This window comes from Gossypium arboreum, chromosome 7 (genome assembly GCF_025698485.1).
Source record: "Gossypium arboreum isolate Shixiya-1 chromosome 7, ASM2569848v2, whole genome shotgun sequence".
Taxonomy (NCBI): Eukaryota; Viridiplantae; Streptophyta; class Magnoliopsida; order Malvales; family Malvaceae; genus Gossypium; species Gossypium arboreum.
Genome location: NC_069076.1, coordinates 6,626,892 through 6,647,274, shown reverse-complemented (window position 1 = coordinate 6,647,274; position 20,383 = coordinate 6,626,892). Strand labels below are relative to the sequence as shown.

The following is a 20,383-nucleotide window of genomic DNA, read 5'->3' as shown; positions in this document are numbered from 1 at the left end:
AATTCTAGTAGTTTCTATTGAGAGAGAATTTCTTTTCTATTGAAAGTAATAAATCATTTTTGGGTTTGTGTTTAGTTCGTGATTGTTTGAGCCCACACTTAAAGCACTTCTTAGTACGAAAATGGTGGAAAAGGTTGTTCGGTTGAAAGCCAGGAACGTCTAGTATCCGTCTCATACAAAGTACAAGTATTTCTAAAAAAAAAGTTTATTACTATAAATATTATAACCGACTCGATTTTTAAAATTTTAAAATTTTCGTTTTGGTTGAAAACTATTTTTCTAAACTGAATTTTTCCAAGAAAAGATTGTGGTTTCTAACCTCAATTGTTACAACTTCCATTGGTTTTCCCATTGTAGGAAGGTAAAAATGTTTTATATATCATTACATGCATACTTGAATATTTTAAAATATTTTTATGACTATGGTTTTAACATACACTAACTATATAGAGAGAGGCGTGAAATCCATAATACGAGTATCAAGCCAGAAACTCTTAAATTTGTCCTAATGCTCCAAATTTGTACAAAATGCAGTACTGCTTAATGGTTGATATCGTTGCCTCTTTCAATGGAAATTGATCTCAATAGACAGTCCGCATGAATATGAAGAAGCATGAGTCATATACCTTGGGAGTTTGATAAAAAAATAAAATTCGAAAATTTAAGTGCATCCATTGTATCAATTTCAGTGTTGTGCATATATGATGGAGATTGATATGATGGAAGATCGTTCACTCTAACTCCGATGAAAATTGTGTTGTTTTCTTCTTCCTTAATTTCAACAAGTTCCTCGGTTTCCTCATCTTCACTATAAACTGGCGACTTTGAGTTAGGAGATTGAATTTGAGTAGACATTGATAGTGGAACATAACTAAAACTGAATATGAATGTAAGATGTCTTGTAGTAGACTCTAATTGTATCATTGCCTTAATATAGCCATCATATATTAATTAAATCATAAGTCGAGTTGAAGTTTCATATTGCGCACTCACCATAGATGACATTTCTATCGAGATTCTAGATGAGCTTGGAATATTGGTTACTTTGTATTCGAGTTAAATATCATCAACTCGATGTATAGATCGAAAGTATCATTATTATTTGACTCATGTATTGTAATCGTGATTTTTTACATTATCATCATCTTCAAGAGGAATTGTTAAATATCTAACCAGATTCAGGTACATGATATATCTATACTTCAAAATTGCAATCGCAACTCTGATTTTTCTACTTACTTTTAACTTGGTTTCCTCTAAAGGGATGTTCTTCTTGAACATCATGTTCATGGGATATTGAGATTCAAAGACAACACCAATATCAGTACTATAAATTTGTACATTAAAATTGACAATTGCAAAAATACAAAAAAAAAAAAAAAATTCTTGAATCGTGGTATTCACAGTAATTATCTAGCTAACAATGAAGTGATTATGAGGATCCATTTTATAGTGTACCAACTCCCAAGTCTAATCACTCTTCAACTCGGGGTGTAGGCTAAAAGGGATAGATAGACGTCTTGACCTAAATAGAGTAATAGTAATTTTAATCCTTGGTAATTATAAAATATTCAATTTAAACCTTTTAAACCGTTTTTTTTAACCCCATTTATTTCAACCCCAAATACATATTGGTATCCCCAATGTTTGACCCTGGGTGTCTAGCTTAATTGGTTTAAGAAAATGATATAATTCTAGGTTTTTATGCAACAAATATAAAAACTCAACAATTAAATTATCTCCTCCATCTAACTTTTAATTAATTACTATTTCAAATACTTCATAAAACCATTTGATAAAATGTATCATTAACATTAATAGCACTATAAAATATATTATTAACAACAAGTTTTGAAAACTTAATAACAATATATAATTAATACTAAAAATAATAAATTATTTAGAAATAGAAAAAGCTGCACCAAAAATCTCAACTAATTTACGCTTCTAATTGATAAATTAAAATTATAGTAATATATATTAATTAAATAATGTGATGACAGCCACCCAATTATTCTTCACTGACTCGCGGATTTTTTTCTTAAAAAATACAAAACTAAAAAGATTATGAAATCTCAGAAAAGCCCGTGAATAGCCACAGAAACATTCTAAAATGAACTAGTAAATTTACTAAGACATTAAGGGCAATTCCATTGCTGAATTCCTCATCAATTTCAGATCTTTTTTTAAAGCTGCTATTCCATCCTCATATCATTCCTGTAAACTTTCCCAACATGGCTTCTACAGCTGCTTTGAGATTGATTACTACTACTAAGTCGTCTTCCTCATCCAATGCTGCTTCTGTTTCTCCCTCTAGCGGTATATTCTTGGCTCCTCGAACCTTGTCATTCTCCGCTTCTGCTCTATCAGGTGATAAGCTTGTTTCCAAAACGGTTACTTCTTCCCGGCAAATGAAACGAACTCCTTTCATCGTTTCACCGAAAGCAGTTTCCGATTCTCAAAACTCTCAAACATGTTTGGACCCCGACGCTAGTAGAGTAAGCTTTATGTTTATCACTGTTTTTGACATGCTCAAAGATCTAAGCTTTTTTCTTTTTTAAATATGCATTTTGATGAAAATGTGGGAAATTCTTTTTGTTTTTGGAAATTTTGTGATTATTATTTTGGCAGAGTGTTTTGGGGATTATTTTGGGAGGTGGAGCAGGGACAAGGCTTTACCCACTAACAAAGAAGAGAGCTAAGCCGGCTGTTCCATTAGGAGCTAATTATAGGCTAATTGATATTCCGGTTAGCAATTGCTTGAACAGTAATGTATCAAAAATCTACGTTCTCACTCAGTTCAATTCTGCTTCTCTCAATCGTCACCTTTCCCGTGCATATGCTAGTAACATGGGTGGTTACAAGAACGAAGGGTTCGTCGAAGTTCTTGCTGCTCAGCAGAGTCCTGAGAACCCCAATTGGTTCCAGGTCTGTTGTTGATTATATCACTCAAATGGCTTTTAAATTTGGTACTTCTTTGGGGTTTGATTTGCTAAAATTTGAGTTTGAATGTACAGGGGACAGCAGATGCGGTGAGGCAGTATTTATGGTTGTTTGAGGAGCATAATGTTTTGGAATTCTTGGTTCTTGCTGGGGACCATTTGTATAGAATGGATTATGAAAAGTTTATCCAGGCGCATAGAGAGACTGATGCTGATATCACTGTAGCTGCATTGCCCATGGATGAAAAACGGGCTACTGCTTTCGGTCTGATGAAGATTGATGAAGAAGGGCGTATAATTGAATTTGCTGAGAAACCGAAAGGGGACCAACTTAAAGCTATGAAGGTAGAATCTTTATTTGGATACGAATTTCATGCTGTTATTGTTTTTCTGGTTCTGAGTTTGATGGTGTTGTTTTAGGTTGATACAACAATATTAGGTCTTGATGATGTGAGGGCAAAAGAGATGCCTTACATTGCTAGTATGGGCATATATGTTGTTAGTAAGAATGTGATGTTGGATCTTCTTAGAGAAAAGTTTCCGGGTGCCAATGATTTTGGAAGTGAAGTCATTCCCGGTGCTACTTCCATTGGGATGAGGGTAAGTATGCTTTTCATATATCCCTTCATCTGTATGGCTGTTACCTTTATCAAGCTCATTGCTAGAATTTTATGCATGATGGGATTCAACTATGTTGCCACATTGATCTTTTCTTCACTTCATGGAGAAATAGTTATTGTTTCGAGTTCTAATTGCTTTTAAATCCATGTAGGTGCAAGCTTACTTGTATGATGGCTACTGGGAGGACATTGGTACCATTGAGGCATTTTATAATGCAAATCTGGGAATTACCAAGAAGCCAGTGCCAGATTTCAGGTTGTTTTAGTTCACCAATGCATTATTATTATGACTAGTTGATGATAAATTTAATTACCTTTATGGTTTTGACCTTTCTTCATAGCTTCTATGACCGTTCGTCTCCAATCTACACCCAGCCTCGATATTTGCCTCCATCCAAAATGCTTGATGCTGATGTTACAGATAGTGTTATTGGTGAGGGTTGTGTTATTAAGGTCAGTTCCTTGGGGCTAGGTCAATACTCTGCCTATGGAAGTTAGACAATTGATGAGAGTTAATCATCATGGTATTTTGGTTGATTGCAGAACTGTAAAATTCACCATTCTGTTGTTGGTCTTCGATCTTGCATTTCTGAGGGTGCAATCATAGAAGATACCTTACTGATGGGAGCAGATTATTATGAGGTATAATGGCCTGAAAATAATTAGCTTTCTTTTATATTTGACACATACTATTGCCTCTGTGACAATCTCCTCTTTTCCTTCATCCAGACTGATGCTGACAGAAGATTTCTTGCTGCAAAGGGAAGCGTTCCAATTGGTATTGGAAAGAATTCGCACATCAAGAGAGCCATTATTGACAAGAATGCTCGAATTGGTGACAACGTGAAGGTTGGTTTTTTTTTTTTTTACCTTACATAAATTTAGTCATTTACTATGATTTTTTTGTGGTCTCAGCACAGTAGTTAAACCCTCGGGGAGAGATATGAGTTTCAGTCCCTAAATTCTCACCGGCACCTTGGTGCTGCTTTCTTCTGCATGGAACTTAGTCTAGCATAAAAATTCTTCTCCTCAGCTCTTTTCCTAGATTAGCATAAAAATTCTTCTCAAGGCAATAGTACAAAGTTCTTAATTGAATGCCAACAAAAAAACAAATGGATTTATTGCAAAAACTTCAAAAACATTTTATCCCATCTAAAAAATCCATGTTTATTAGATTTCCAAGGTTAAAACGTTGACAATGAATGTTGCATTTTTTTTTTCAGATCATTAATAGTGACAATGTGCAAGAAGCTGCGAGGGAAACAGACGGATATTTCATAAAGAGTGGGATTGTTACAGTAATCAAGGATGCCTTAATTCCTAGTGGAACTGTAATCTGAGGAAGCTTACATTACCACTGCTTAAGTAAAGGTACTGCTCCATTAGCCTCGAGAAAGTAATGCAATTGCATATTACTTCCACATTTTATTATATCCGATGTAATTTCCCATTGTGATGTATATTTAGGAAGTATAATAATATATTAAATAGAGAGAGGACCTTCGGAATTATGCTGTAAAGTTCATGTTTCAGCTTAAATAAAATAACAACTTTATTCCATAATTTGTCTGCAAATTTTATGTTTTACCAGTGTTATAGTGCCTTTCGGAGTGGTTGCTTAGATAAGAGCTATCTTAAATGCAGGATTGGCATGGCCATGGAGAAACATTCCAAAGATCATGCACTGCCGTTTAGCCCTTAATGCAAAAAAAAAAAAAAACAATTAGTGATATATGTATGCATGTATCTGATGGACTACAATTAATGTAAAACCCATCTTACAGAGATAAAGGTTTAGAATTTTGTACCTATGAAGAAGTATCTTTTATTATTATATATTGAAGATAGAAGGTGGAAGGGTCTTTACAATTATACAACAGCTTTAATCTTCGTTTTAAAAGGATTTAACTTCAAAAGATAAAAACCATATTTAGTAGAGAACAACAGATGGAGATTAATTAGTAGGGAATGGAATACGGATTTTGTTCTCGTTTTTCTCAGCTCTTAGGGGTTTGGCCATGGCTGCCATTAGGGTCTGGGGAATTCATACCTATTGGAGGAAATGGCCTCAATCTCCGACGGTATATATCACTCTTCAAACTGCCTGTTATGTGCAGAAAGCCAAAAATTACAAGGACATACACCTGACAATTCATTATTCTTTTTGTGATTGTATATTTTCATGTGTCAACGATAGTGTTTGAGAAGGGGGTACCTTGGATAACTGAGAAGTGGGGAATTCTTGCTTCAACTAACACACACCCTGAACTCCCGATTGATAAAAGTAGAGATGCCAGAAGCAGCGCAAAGATAAGTGGTGAGTTGTTATCTTTGGAGCACCTTTTCATTGTTTTCTTACAATAGCAGCAGTAGTGTCCATGGTGTTTGATTGAAGCCTGGCTCAGTATTTATACATAACAGAAACCTCCCCCTTCACCTTGTTCAATGCCCATGAATTTTAAGTCTCGTTATTGAATTTAATGTCCATTAAATTAGCGCGTCTTGACTCATTGAAAACAAGGAAAAAGAAAAGAAAAAATGGCTAAGTATTTGACTCTTCCAATCTTGTTGGAAGTTTATGAAAATGTTGGTATATTGGTATGGAAAACTTTAAAAAATTGATATGTGTCTCATTTTTTAAAAAATATATATTTTTTAGTATTTTACTATAATCCTATAAAATACTTATCAACCTTTAATTTTATCTGTGAAGTCTAAAACTTCTACTAAGTAATTTATACCTATTATGTGACATATACAACACTCAAAATATTTTAGGTATTTTTTTATATATTTAAAATATTTTTGAACTTTGCATGATGACTTGATGGTTAAAGAGTTCACTGTCTTAAATGTGGCTTGGGTTTGAATTCTACTAATTGTGTTATTGTTAGGGTTTTGCGCTTATTTTGTAATTCACCAAAAAAAAGTCTTTCATCCATTTTGTTATATATGAAAATTAATTTTTTTTAGTGCTAGTTTACTTTTTCCACCTTTATTTATCTGCAATTAAATATTGACATAATGACTTTTTTACTTTCTAACTTTACAAAAAAAATTTAGTCTTTCATTTAATTTTTTTATCTTTTAACTCTTAAATTTACGTTTTTGTCAAATCACCCCAAAATGAACGAAAAAATTAATATTTTTTAATTTTGTTGACATTGCATGCACGTGGATTGCCATGTGGACATCAACATTTAATTAATTTTTAAAATTTAAAAATGAGAACAACATAAAAGTTATTTTAAAATTAGATATCATTAAAATTATTAGAAAAAGTTTAAAAATTATAAAAATATTTTTAATATTTTTAAATTTTAAAAATTAATTGAATGCTAACATGTTATATACTTTATAATTCATGTGTATGCCATGGTAGCAAAGTAAACAAACTAATAATTTTTCATCCATTTTGAGGTGATTTTGACAGAAAATGCAAGTATGAGTGTTAAATAAGGTAAAAAATAAATTAAAGGCTAAAAAAACTTTTATTGTAAAGTTAGAGGGCAAAAAAATTATTATGCCTTAAATATTTTCATTGGTGGTGGTAGGTGATTTTAGCCTAGTTTAGTTTAGTTTTTCATTTTCTATTAATTTTTTTAGGTCTCCATCTGGTTCTAGGAAATAGAGCCTATTTTGGTTTTATTTCCTTGAAAAATAAAAAAAATTGAAGAAAATTTATTTGATTGAAAACTTTAAAAACGATTTTTGAAAATGAAAATAAAAATACATGAAAATAAAAAAATAAAAATTGATTTCACTATTTTCACTAAAAAATGTTTTCATCATTTTCAGTTAAAGTTTTAAAGCGGTCTTTCATTATAACTTTTAGGATGTATTTGCTTTACAGAAAATGATTTACGGATAATATTTTTTGTATTTTTTATGTTTAGTTTATAAAAATAATTAGGTCAACAAAAATAATTTATAAGTCAATGGAAATAAACTTATTTTCTTGTAGGTTGACTTATCTTTTAAAAAGCGTAAAATATTTTCTAGAAGAAAGCTTTTCTTAAGTAATTTTATTTTTATTTAAAATTAACACAGTTTAATATTATCATATTAGTAATAATTTTTTATTTTTAAAAATATTAAAATATTAATATAGAATATTATAGTGTTCAATATTATTAAACATACATAATTAATTATTTCTATTTATCTATCAAAAATTATTTTTACTTAAAAATATAATAAATTATTAATACTAGAAATCTTATAACACATATGTGCCATGGGGCTTAAACTTTAGTCTCACAATCCATGTGGCCTTAGGCAATTTATTGGATTCAAATTCGTTTCGGGCTACTGTTGACCACCATCGTCAGCCACTATCAACCACAGTCGTTGGCCCCTTGCCATTGATCATCAACGTCAGATCACCGACAGCCTCCTGCTGTCGAACCACTATCTGTCTTTTGCCGGTTTGGCTAGTTCGGGTTTGCGTCGTCTCAATAATTCTAGATGCATCTCGGTTCTTTGGATTCCATCGAAAATGTTGATTGCATAAGCCCTGTGTTTGTTTCCGGCTCACATAATTTTTTCTAACATAATAATTAAATAAATCCTACGTGGAGATGATAATCTAATTAACATACCTAAAAATTAATAATAATTATATTTAATTTTCTAGGAATCACAACTTTGACAAAATTATTTTATCATATAAAGAATAAAATAATAACATACATTCATTCACATACATATCCCTAAACATGTTGATAATTATAAAATGTCACATCTTATAAAAAATTAAACACACATGAATAAGAGAGGAAATTTCGGTATCAGTTTATACTATAAACATAACACAACCTGGCCTTGGTACTAATTGTTGGAAAAAATTTAGTTCGAAAATAGTTTTCTTGCACAGCAAAAAGTTAAAAATTTGAAAATCGAGCCAATTTGTGATATTTATAGTAATAAATTTTTCCTGAAATTGCATCTGTGTTTTTAGTTAGACAAATCTTTGTCGTTCCCGGCTTTCAACTGAACAACATTCTCCGTTATTCTCATACCACAAATTGGTTCAAGTGGGGGCACGAACAAATTTAAATCAAATACAGAACCAAAAATATTTTCTTTACTTTCAGTGAGAAAGTAAATCTCTTTCTGAATAGAAACTAGTAAAATTGTTATTCCTAGAAAATAAAATTTATATAAATTTCCACTACTTTCTAATAGAATAGCAATATCTCAAAGTCATATATAATTTATTACGTTTTAACCCTACCGATGTCATCTATTTATAGGGAGAGGAAGTGAAACTCTAGTTGAATTAGAAGAATGTATCTAATGTCTATTTAATAGAAAAACAATCTCTTAGTTGAACTAGGAGAGAGACGGACTAAGAGGGTGTTCTTCCCCTCAACACTTAATAATTGAATCCAAACCAGAGCATTTTTTTATTTTCCAAAATAAACATCATAAGTTAATTTAAATAAATAAATAAAATTTTCAATTAAATAATTTTATCAACCCGATTCTGATTCCATTAAAATCATTAAAACTTTACTGTAAAATAATCTATGAGAATATATTTAATTTTTTACATTCAACAAATTCACAATGACCAATTAATTTAATTACATTTTGAACTTCAATTAATTAATTAATAATTCAAAAACTATAAATTAATTCTCAGGTCATTTTCATACTCAGTGAGAAAATCACATTCATTTCTAAAAGTTTCTCATTTCTTTAACTTTATCATTTCTATCCATTTTTGTTCATTTGATTCAACAAGCAATTCATTTATAGTTTCAACAAACTAGCGGAGGGACGAGTTGGACACATGTGATTAGGGCTCAAATGATTTATAATTAAGTTTCAACTTTTCATCTATTAATTATAAACTCAATTAGTCATGAAGTCATTCTATTATAGTATTGTGACAAGCTTTCTTTAATGACGTACCATTACAAAAGCAACTCGATCAGTTCTCGTCCAATAACCTTGTCATAAGTGTGCTCCCCTCATAGGATATTCTTAATCTTTTGGGGATAAATCTGCTTTACCAATATAATTATATTTCGTCTCACGGTAACCATTACATCTTTCTTTATGAAAAGTCAATTACTATTAAATAGTAACAAAGTAATTCATCACAAAGACGAATGACCCATGGTCACGTTTACTTTTATCTATCATCTAATGCCAATAAGAAGATATCATTTACCCATGTCTTGGGCTATGAATTTCATTATTATGAATTATGCTACATACTGCAGAAGTCGTATACCCAACGCACTAGCTTTCGGTTCCTTATCTATTCGAGTTCAGGTTTTTACTTTCATGAAAGTATACGAGTCACGCATACATAGTCCATCATCCACTCAGGATTAAGGTATGTCACACTATGAACATCACAAGCGAATAAATCCATAAACGGATTTAGAATTTATTTTGCTTAGGTCCAGTCTTATGTACTATCCGTCCAGTCAGTCACATCTATGTTTCTATCGTCTGGGAGTCATCCACTCCGGTGCCCAAGACAAAGCCTATAACGCCCTCAACCCAACCCGATTCGTCAGATCTAGATCTCAAGTGTTACTTCACGATATTTAACTAAATTTCCAAAACAAATTTCTTATACTCTTGACTAAAACATTTTTCCTATTGTAAATGCCTAAATTTGCCCAAAGCCCAACAAGCCCAATTAACTCTAACAGATCTCCTAAAATGGCATTGGAGCGGCTAAAAGCCACAGCAGATCTCCTTGAAGTTTCAGCGGATCTCTTCTTTCTGAAATGGTGTTGGATCGGCTAAAAGCCACAGTAGATCTCCTTGAAGTTTCAGTGGATCTCTTTTTTCTGAAGTGGCGTTGGAGCGGCTAAAAGCCACAGCAGATCTCCTTGAAGTTTCAGTGGATCTCTTATCCCTAAAATGGCGTTGGAACGGCTAAAAGTCACAGCATATTTCCTTGAAGTTTCAGCGGAAGAAGATCAAATTACAGATCTTATCTCTCTGAAGTTGCAGTAGAGCAGGTCGAAGTTACAAGTCTTATCCCCCTGAAGTTGCAGAGAAGCAGACTAAAGATAGCAAATCTTATTTCCCTGAAGTTGCAGTGGAATGGATTAAAGCTAAATTACGGATCTTATCTCTCTAAAGTTGCAGTAAAGTAGATCAAAATAGATCTTAAAAGCAGATCAAAACAGATCTTATCTCTCTGAAGTTGCAGTAGAGCAGGTCAAAGTTACAAGTCTTATCTCCTTGAAGTTACAGTGGAGCAGACTGAAGATAACAAACCTCATCTCCCTGAAGTTGCAGTGGAACAGAATGAAGATAGGAAATCTTATTTCCCTGAAGTTACAGTGGAACAGATTGAAGCTAAATTACAGATCTTATCTTTCTGAAGTTGCATTAGAGAAGATCATCACAAATCATATCCCCTGAAGTTGCAGTGGAGCACATTGAAGATACTTGAAGAAAAGAAGCACCGAAGAGGTCAAGATTTTGCAAGACCCGACAAATTTGGCCCTGTTATAGTCTTTGCTCTATTCTCGTGGCACGACAATGAGCAAAGAAGGGCAGCTGTAAATGCCCAAATTTGGCTGAAGCCTAACAAGCCCAATTAACCCTAGCCCAAACAACACAAAAAAAGAATAGAGAAAAGAAAAATCAGAAATTTCAAACCCTAGGTGCGCTGCACCTAGGGCCTTCTACCTTCAACCACCGTCTGCCACCCCACCTACTCCACTGCCATCCACTTGCCTGCAAAAATAAAACAAACACACAAGCAATAGATTAAAAAGGCATGGTGAAAGGGCTATAAAAGAGGGGAGAAAATCGAATGTAAAGGGGGTTTTTTTTTTTGGTTTTCAAATACAAAAAGGGGTTGTATTACATATAGATTTTTCAGAGAAATCAAAAGCAGAAAACAAGTTCAAAAGGTGTTTGCCCTTATTTTTATTTTTGATTTTCTTTCTATTCGTTCGTTTTATCTATTTTACAAATATTTTTAACAAAAAAAAGACTTAAAAAATAAAAAAGGGAAAAAGAGGGAAGGAACTTATCGGTGTTCGGTTTTCCAACATCGTGGACAGCCGAGGAAGCCACCGCCGAGGATCGGTGGCCGGAAATCGAATGGATTCTTGAGTTCTAGGATTTTTTTCATTAATTTTTGAAGGTTTTTGGGTTGTTTTAACCCTAAATCCGGGCTCTACTCGAGAAGAGAAGCGAAAAGGGGCATCGAAAGATTTTTCGACCATCGTGTATGGCGGCGCAGCCGTCAGTGGCAGGTGGCCGGTGCAACGGTTGATGGCCGGTCCGATGACTGGATGAGGGGAAGGGTTGAGAGAGTTTGAGAGAGTTTTAGTTTTTTTGGGGAAGGAAAGAGTTGAAATGAAATTTTTTTTAAAAAAATAGTTTAAATAGGCCTCCAAAACGACGCCATTTTGGGCAGGCCTTTCAGGCACCAAAACGACGTCGTTTTGGCCAACCCGATTGGTGACCCGACCCGTGCAGTTAGGATCCGCGTGTTTTCAGGCGTATGGGCAATTTGCGCAATCAGCCTTTCCGCTTTTTCTGCGCGGTACAATCTGATCCTTTTACCTTTTTTCATTTTTATAAATTTGGCCACTCCTTTTGTTTTTGTTGCAATTTAGTCCCCAAACCATTCGAACGGCCAAACGCCTGAATGGCGCCGTTCATGGATAGGGATTAATTTCCTATTTGGTCCCCATATCTTTGCACGCAATTCATTTTAGCCCTTCGGTCTGCATTCCTCTATTTTTATTTTTTAAAATCTATACTAAAACCTTTTTTTTTTTCCATAATTTAGTCCTTTTATCTATTTTTGATATCTTAATTGAATTAATTAGTCTTAAGATATTATTATTATTATTATCATCATTATTACTGTTTTTATTTTTATTATCATTGTTAATATTATTTTTCATGTATATATTATTATTATGTTATTGTTATTATTTACATGTTATTCTCTCTCTTTCTTTTATTACATTATCATTACTATTATTACTATTTTTATTGCTAGTATCATGGTTATTTTATTATCATTATTATTTTGTAATTATTATTACTATTATATTTTTATTTAACATACTACTATTACTATTTTTTTCTTATTAATATTATCACCATTATTATTTTTATTACTGTCATTACTATAATTATATTACCCCTATTATTATTATATTTATGTTTATATTTATTCCATTACTGTTCCTGTAATTTTATTTATATTTCTATCCATCATACTTTTGTTTATATTTTTATATATTAATACTACTTTTATTCTATTTTTATACATCCATATTTTATTTTACTTATTCATAGTCTTTTATAAAATTTTACTTAACTATTATTATTATTAATATTACTAATATTATTATCATTATTATTATTATTATTATTTGTTAGTTATATTACTATTATTGTTATATTTATTCTTACTATTATTACTATTACCGCTACTATGATTTTTATTAACATATTATTGTTATATTTTACCATATTTTTATTTCCTATCTTTTATATATTATTATTGATATTAACATATATTATTATTAATTTACTATTAGTTTCACTTTTATTATTATTATTACTATATTATTATTGTTATTATTATTTTCCATTATTAATACTAATATTAATTTTCTTATTATTATTAGTATCATAGGTATTATATTACTATTATTATTGTTATTATTATTATCGTCTTTCATATTATTCTTTTATCACTATTTTATTATCAATATTATTATTATTATCGTTTTCGTTATCATTGCCATTTTTTGTTCCATGTTTTATTCATTTTGTTTATTCGTTAATTTACTTATGTATTCGATCATTTCATTTTCCTCATGCGTTTGTTTACTAGCCTTGCTATTATTTCACCTTTCATAATTGTTCGTATTATTATGTTTGACACTGTCACGCTTGTTATTACGTATTAGCACCATAGTTTACCTTTATGTTTTACTATAAATCACATTATGTTTTTTACTCGATGCCTTAAAATAATTTTTTCATAAAAGTGATATTCTGTATTTGGTAATTCGAGACAATTGTGCTCTAACTTACTGGGTTTCAATTTTTCTCATTTAACCTAAATAACGGAATACTCTTTTAAATCGCTATACGAGTTTTGAAAATGCTCATTCTCGGAGGTACGAAGTGTTGTACCCTAACTTACCGGGTATGACATTTTGTCACCTCGGAATAAGAATTTGTTTGAAAATAAAGGCAATATTCGATATTTGGCAATTCATGGAATCGTGCCCTAACGTGCTGGGTTGCAATTTCTCGCTTGCTCAAAATAATCGAATATCTCTTTAGAATTTCATTCATGTTTTCTAAAAAAACTTATAAAAACAAAGGAAATGTTAGGTATTTAGCAATTCGGGGAATAGTGCCCTATTGTGCTGGGTTGCAATCTCTTGTTTGTTCAAAATAATCGAATATCCCTTTGGAATTTCACTCGTGTTTTCGAAGGCGAGGCAATGTTCAATGTTTGGTAGTTCGAGGAATCGTGCCCTACTGTGCTGGGTTTCAATTTTTCGTTGGACTAAATAGTTGAGCATCCTTTTGAAATTTCCAAATTATAAATTTTTGGAAGTTGAAATCTATCGCGTTTTTTAGGGTATAAAGGATCGCATCCTACCGTGCTGGATGTGGTGCTAGACTCCTCTAAAACAAGAAGATTTTGACAACCAATTCGGGTTATTCAAATGTAATAAAAAAGGAACCTCATTTCAAAAACATTTTAAATCTTAGACATAAGGACAGTTATTTAATCGGTTTGGTACCAATTTTGGGCGTTACGGGAGTGCTAACCCTTCCTCGTGCGTAACCGACTCCCGAACCCTTTCTCTCAATTTTCGTAGACCTAAAATTTATTATTTTAATAAATCAAATATTTTATTAAAATGATCAACTTTAAGGTGATCCGATTACACCTAAAAAAAAAAGGTCGGTGGCAACTCTATTTTCGCTTTCCAAAAAAGTCGATCCCCGTTTTTCAAAAAAATAGTTTCGACACCTATTACTTTATCTAAAATTTTCGTGATTACAAAAACAAAGAAATGTATTTGAAAGTAATATAATACATCAGACATATCCCTATATCTTTTACAACATAAACGTTCACTAAAGACAGACACTGAAAGGCATAATCTTACAATACGCCATTTCCAAATAACTCATTGTATGCATAATACCCCATTTCGCCGCCACATTGGTAAACTCTAGGCTTGTCCCTCCAAGCGACCTCAATCATACAACAACCTGAAACGTAAAGATAACACTTGTAAGTTCAAGAGAACTTGTTGAGTTCGAAAATAAATTACCTTTTAAACTTTCTTGTTGAATTCTTTATCCTGCATATGTGGATTTCCCAATTCTGTCATTGGCAAATAACTTCATATCGTCAGATAACCATGTACTTATGCACCACTTACTGTTCTTAACCAATCATCTTTGATTTAACTAAATGGTTGACTCTAAATTTCACCAGTCGATACTGCCCCTTTCTCTTCCCTTCATCAATCATCAAATGGTTATTCTAGAACAGTTGACCATAGATACTATTCTCTTGGCGGATATGATATATTGATATTTCTTTTGGCGAATTACCATGCTAAGTTTGCTTAATCAGATCATTCATCAGATCACATCCCAATTTGACTCAATACATACACATTTTGATAATGTACACTTAAAATTGCTCAGATGAATTCCACACATATTTGTTACAGAACCCAAACATTAAGATAATAACTCCAATTCCATAGGAACCCAAAACCTGACATGATACTATTCAGAAATGGTGGAGTCTAAATAACTCAGATTCAACGCTATATAGTACAAACAAACTCAGACCAATGAATACTTATATATTTCATGATTGCAAATATGCTTGTATTTTTAGCTGACAGATTACCAAAAAATGATTAGGTGAATGGAAAATAAACTTATTTTCTTGTAGATTGACTTATCTTTTAAAAAGCATAAAACATTTTCTAAAAGAAAGCTTTTCATAAGTAATTTTATTTTAATTTAAAAATTAACACAGCTTAATATTATCATATTAGTAATAATTTTTTATTTTTAAAAACATTAAAATATTAATATAGAATATTATAGTGTTCAATATTATTAAACATACATAATTAATTATTTCTATTTATCTATCAAAAAATTATTTCTACTTAATAATATAATAAATTATTAACACTAGAAATCTTATAATACATATGTGTCATGGGGCTTAAACTTTAGTCTCGTAATCTATGTGGCCTTAGGCAATTTATTGGGTTCAAATTCGTCAGGTTGCCATCGGGCTATTGTTGACCACCTTCGTTGACCACTGTCAACCACCGTTATTGTTTTGGAAATGTGTTGGTTCTCTTTTAATTTATTCTCTCTTTTGTTCCTTTTCTTTTATTATTGCTTATCCAAATAAAAAGTAACAAAGAAGGTGATTCATAAATGTGAAAGAATCTAATGGTGAAATAAAGGCTTCTTATACTTCTACCATGATTGTGGCATGTGGTGACACGAAATTGACCAGAGAGATATCCGTAAGCGGCCCTCCTCCTTGTACCGTTCAGATGGTCATTTAGTGACTAATTATTGTGTGTCGTACACCTCATGGGAGGGACTGTCCATCATTAATCATCCAGTTGGACCCTCTGTTAAGTCATCTGCTATTAACAGATACACTCTCCTCAAGAGGAGACCACCCGAGAATCATTGTACCCTCCATCAAACTTCAAACCAAAGTTTATGGGAATTTCAAGTGCACTTCCCGATACTTTCCCTTCAATGTAAATGACTATTAACGCTGTAAGGGTGAACCATTCCAAATTAGCACTTGCTATTTTATCTATAACGGCTACCACTCGCGAGGATAACTTGCGGATGGTCTTGAGGCAAGATCACTTTATAACCTACCTCTCAACTGGAAGGACTATTGTTATATCTGATACGAGCAGCTCGGTCCAATTCAAAGGCTATAATGGCGATGGGCTTTGGTTTTCTCAAGGACCGATCACAAGATCCAAATCCAAGCAGCTAAAGTCAAAATTCAATTTATTCGTTTAAGACTTTATCACAAAAAAAAAAAAAGAAAATTGAGAAGAAAATTTGAAACTTCAAGATGATGAATTTTGGAGCAAGAATGAAATAGAAGAGACTAATTTTGTTCATGGGCATAAACTCTCAATATATGATGACAATCCCGTGTGGAAAATGTTAACAAGATTAGGCATTTCCCTTCAAGGAACTCAATCAATCTCATAAGCTTAAGCGTTTCATATTGGTTCGGGTTTTAGGCTTAATTTTTATTAAATATGAGCCCAATAATGTATTTATCAGCCTCTATTATTTTACTATTTTTTATTCTGAATTTTTATAATTATTAAGTTTTAAAGTTATTTAGGAGTTTTATTTCAATAAGAAAGTTTAATTTAAAACTACTTATTGTTTAGATTAATTAGAGTTCTACTATACTTGAGAGTTTTATTTATATTTATTTAGCTAGTCTATATAAAGGCGTTTGCATTGTATATAATTCACACAATTGATTATTATTCTATTTCTCTTTTGAGTTAATAAAAATTCTCTTTAAGTTTTTTTTTTTAAAGAATTTCTCTTGAGTTTCTTTTAGAAGAGCTTTTATTTTAATAACCTTTTTAGATTGTGGGATTTATGTTCAAATTTTTTCTTTCCAAGATTTCTATATTAAAGGGAAAATTAGAGCAGCTTGAAGGGAGTTGTAGATTTTTCGTGTTTCTAAGCTTCTTAGGACTTTTACATATTACGTTCTATCTTTTTCACCTATCGTATTTATTTTCTTATTTATTTTTCAATTATTTGATTTATTATTTGATTTATTTATCTTAGTTATTCATTATTTGTCAAATCCGTGACTTGAACAAATTTTATAATCTGCTTCTGCATTCATCCGCACTCATCTTTATCAATATCCCTACCTCAAACTCGGTTGGACTCTTCATTGAACCACCTAGGGTCTACTAAGTAGCATAATTGGGTAGTAACCATCTCTCTTATAAATACCCAAACGTATCAACATTGTTGGGAGACTACTCTCCACCTACAAAACTTTAACATTCTGGCCCTTTTCTACTCAAGTTCTTTTACCTTTTCGACTCTCAACCTTAGAGTGAGTGTACTGACCTTCTTCAACGTCACACATTCTCCAACCCTTGTTGATATTGTTTCCAATATAATTAGAAAATAGAGAAGGTGCAATCCCTTGAGTGATTTTTGAGTTTGACTCTAGCCAAGTTCCTCGTGGGAAACCAAGTCATTTTTTGTCACTTTTGTTAGGTAGAAATTTATTAATTAACCAAAAGTCCATCACCGTATGGAAAAAGCTGAGGGAGAAAAACAAAACCACCCATTACTACCTTTGAAATTTCAAGGAAGCTGCAAATAAAACTTATCTAGATCAACTTCCTAAGACCAGAAAGTGAAGGAAGACCGTTTCTACACAGGGAGGTCTGGTGTACCGTGGCAGCCTACCTGCCACCCATCATCAGGTTTCAAGTTTATTGTTTGGCATTGAAAATTGAGAACTTTCTCACTTTATCTGCATATAAATCTCTGTGTCTGGCCTTGATGAAACCATGAATGTGGTAGTGGAAATAAACAATGAAGCATAATAATAGTAATGCTGTTTTGTTTTCGCTGCTTCTGGTGTCTATACTTTTATCAATGACGAGTTCCGGCTCTCTTTTAGCTGAAGCAACAATTCCCAACTTCTCAACCATCCGAGGTTTGTTTTTGCTACTCTTTCTTTTCCACATATTATATTTCTTCACCTCCATTTTTATTATTTTTCTTGAACTGCATTTACTCCAATATGTATGAATAATTTAATTCTTCAAAAAGGTGAAATTTGGTCTAAGTTAGCAACTCTGTCTACTTAATTTAAATTATTATTTAAACTATTGAATAAATTGATACTAGGAGAAGATTTGAACCATTACATTTGGATTTATAAAACTTTAATTTTACCACTCAATCAATGCTAAAACCTAAATATCTCGTTTGGTTATTAGTGTAATAATATAATAAAAATTATTTATTGCATACGATATTACAATAGTTAGACATAAAATAAGAAATAATCAGTACAATTTTAAATTTGAAATTAAAAGATTAGAAAAACTCTTGTAAAAAATGAGACATCTTCCAAATAAGCGAAACTTTTTTCTTCTCTTCGCTAAAAATAAATTTTGAAAATGACTAAATCTTACCAATTTAACTAATTAGCTTATTGCTAATTTATATACTAAAACATGCATAAAAAAAATAATACTCATACCAAATATGATAAAAGTGTTTTCTACAGTGGCGAAACCAGAAAATTTTTTTAGGGGGGCCGAATGATGAAATTTTAATTTTTTATAGTTTATATTTTTATAATTTGTAAAGAATTAAATTGAATTTTTATAATTTTAGGATGGATTGAAAATTGCAAAGGATTAATGTCAACATCAAATATTTCAACAATATTAGTTACTTTTAATTTTTTTAATATATTTTGACTTAGAGTTAATAAATGATAATTGTCCTTTGAACACTCAATGGCAGAAAATCTAGTCTGTTTAAGTTCAGCACGTCGAAGTTTGAAGCCAGATCCTCCAGCCGACAGTCGAAGCCCTATCCGGAGCCCAATGAAGCATCAAAATACTCCCGAATCACCATCAAGATTAGCCCAAACCCGGGCTTAAGTGACCATCAAGATAAAGCTAATATCAAATAAAATGTATTTTGGAAAAGTGTTCTAGAAATGTATTATAAAAAATATAATTTGTAATTTAAATATTCAGCATTGCTATAAAAAATATAATTAAAATATCTATTTTAGATATAATATTGAAAATTTAAAATATTAATTTAAATAATATTTAAATAATTAAATATAATATAGATGAAATATAAATAAATTAATATTGACAAAAATTGTAAGTTTAAAAATTAAAAGAGACGAAAAATTAAATAATTTTTTTGTAAAATTAAAAACCAAATAAATCATTATGCTTGCTTAAAATATCAAAATAAATGTATCCTACATAATGTTATATAAGTAGTAATTAGTAAATACAACATTTTATCTGAATGCCAATTGTCTACTCCTTTATTTTCATAATGCTTGTTTTTCTTCTTTTATTAAGATTTGGTTGATTTACCTAAAAAATTAAAATATAATTATTAAATTAATTTATTGAATTTAATTAATAAATTTAAAATTTATATTTGTATGTAGGTTTAAATCATAAAATAGTGTCTAAATTATACCTTTTGTCTTTTGATGCGTAATTTTCTTGTCACTAGTAGTACTTAAATTGCTTGAATATTAAACTGTAATTATTTAAATATTTATTATACATATATTATATATTTGTACTTTATTTGTAACGATAATTTTTTAAAATATTAAAGACAACATTGTAATAATTTCGCTAATAATTATTATCTTTTTACTAAAATTTGATTGAATGAAAAAAAAACTCCAATTTTTTATTAAAGAAAAGCACCTAAAGTATGATGAAAAACTGAATAATAGTGATATATTTTTTTCAGATTACATATTCTTTAGAATTAGAATTAAATATATAAATTTTGTAGTTATTGATGATTAAATTTATTAAATTTTTAAATTTAATATCAAATTAATAAAATGTGTAAATATTGAAGGACTAAATTTGTTATTAAACCAATAAAACAAAACTGTCAAGTTACTATTAAATTAAATTTAAAAAAAACTGTGTTATGAAATTTATTGTGCAACATCCATAACAAAAAAATAAGAAAAGTAAATAT

General features: G+C 30.9%; 1 protein-coding gene and 2 long non-coding RNA genes across 4 annotated transcripts; 2 read left to right on the top strand and 1 right to left on the bottom strand.

Moving 5' to 3' along the window:
- The first annotated feature begins 2,076 nt into the window (after nucleotides 1–2,076).
- Nucleotides 2,077–5,439, top strand: LOC108458376 (glucose-1-phosphate adenylyltransferase small subunit 2, chloroplastic). Of its 2 annotated transcripts, XM_017757753.2 has the most exons (10): nucleotides 2,104–2,498; nucleotides 2,632–2,928; nucleotides 3,018–3,287; nucleotides 3,363–3,542; nucleotides 3,715–3,818; nucleotides 3,904–4,015; nucleotides 4,106–4,204; nucleotides 4,292–4,411; nucleotides 4,786–4,933; nucleotides 5,207–5,439. In XM_017757753.2, exons 1-9 carry the CDS (start codon nucleotides 2,235–2,237, stop codon nucleotides 4,900–4,902), a joined length of 1,563 nt encoding a protein of 520 aa, XP_017613242.1. In that variant the 5' UTR covers nucleotides 2,104–2,234; the 3' UTR covers nucleotides 4,903–4,933; nucleotides 5,207–5,439. The 2 variants fall into 2 exon arrangements, with proteins under 2 accessions (XP_017613234.1, XP_017613242.1); XM_017757745.2 differs by lacking the exon at nucleotides 5,207–5,439 and having other exon boundaries at nucleotides 2,077–2,498; nucleotides 4,786–5,125.
- Nucleotides 4,796–6,035, bottom strand: LOC128295359 (uncharacterized). Its single transcript, XR_008285756.1, has 3 exons — nucleotides 5,778–6,035; nucleotides 5,613–5,666; nucleotides 4,796–5,259 (listed from the first exon to the last, which is right to left on the bottom strand). It is a non-coding gene; the product is annotated as an uncharacterized LOC128295359 (long non-coding RNA).
- Nucleotides 6,036–17,926: 11,891 nt separating this feature from the next.
- On the top strand, nucleotides 17,927–19,382 carry LOC128295595 (uncharacterized). The gene is made up of 2 exons (XR_008286125.1): nucleotides 17,927–18,329; nucleotides 19,151–19,382. It is a non-coding gene; the product is annotated as an uncharacterized LOC128295595 (long non-coding RNA).
- Nucleotides 19,383–20,383: the final 1,001 nt, after the last annotated feature.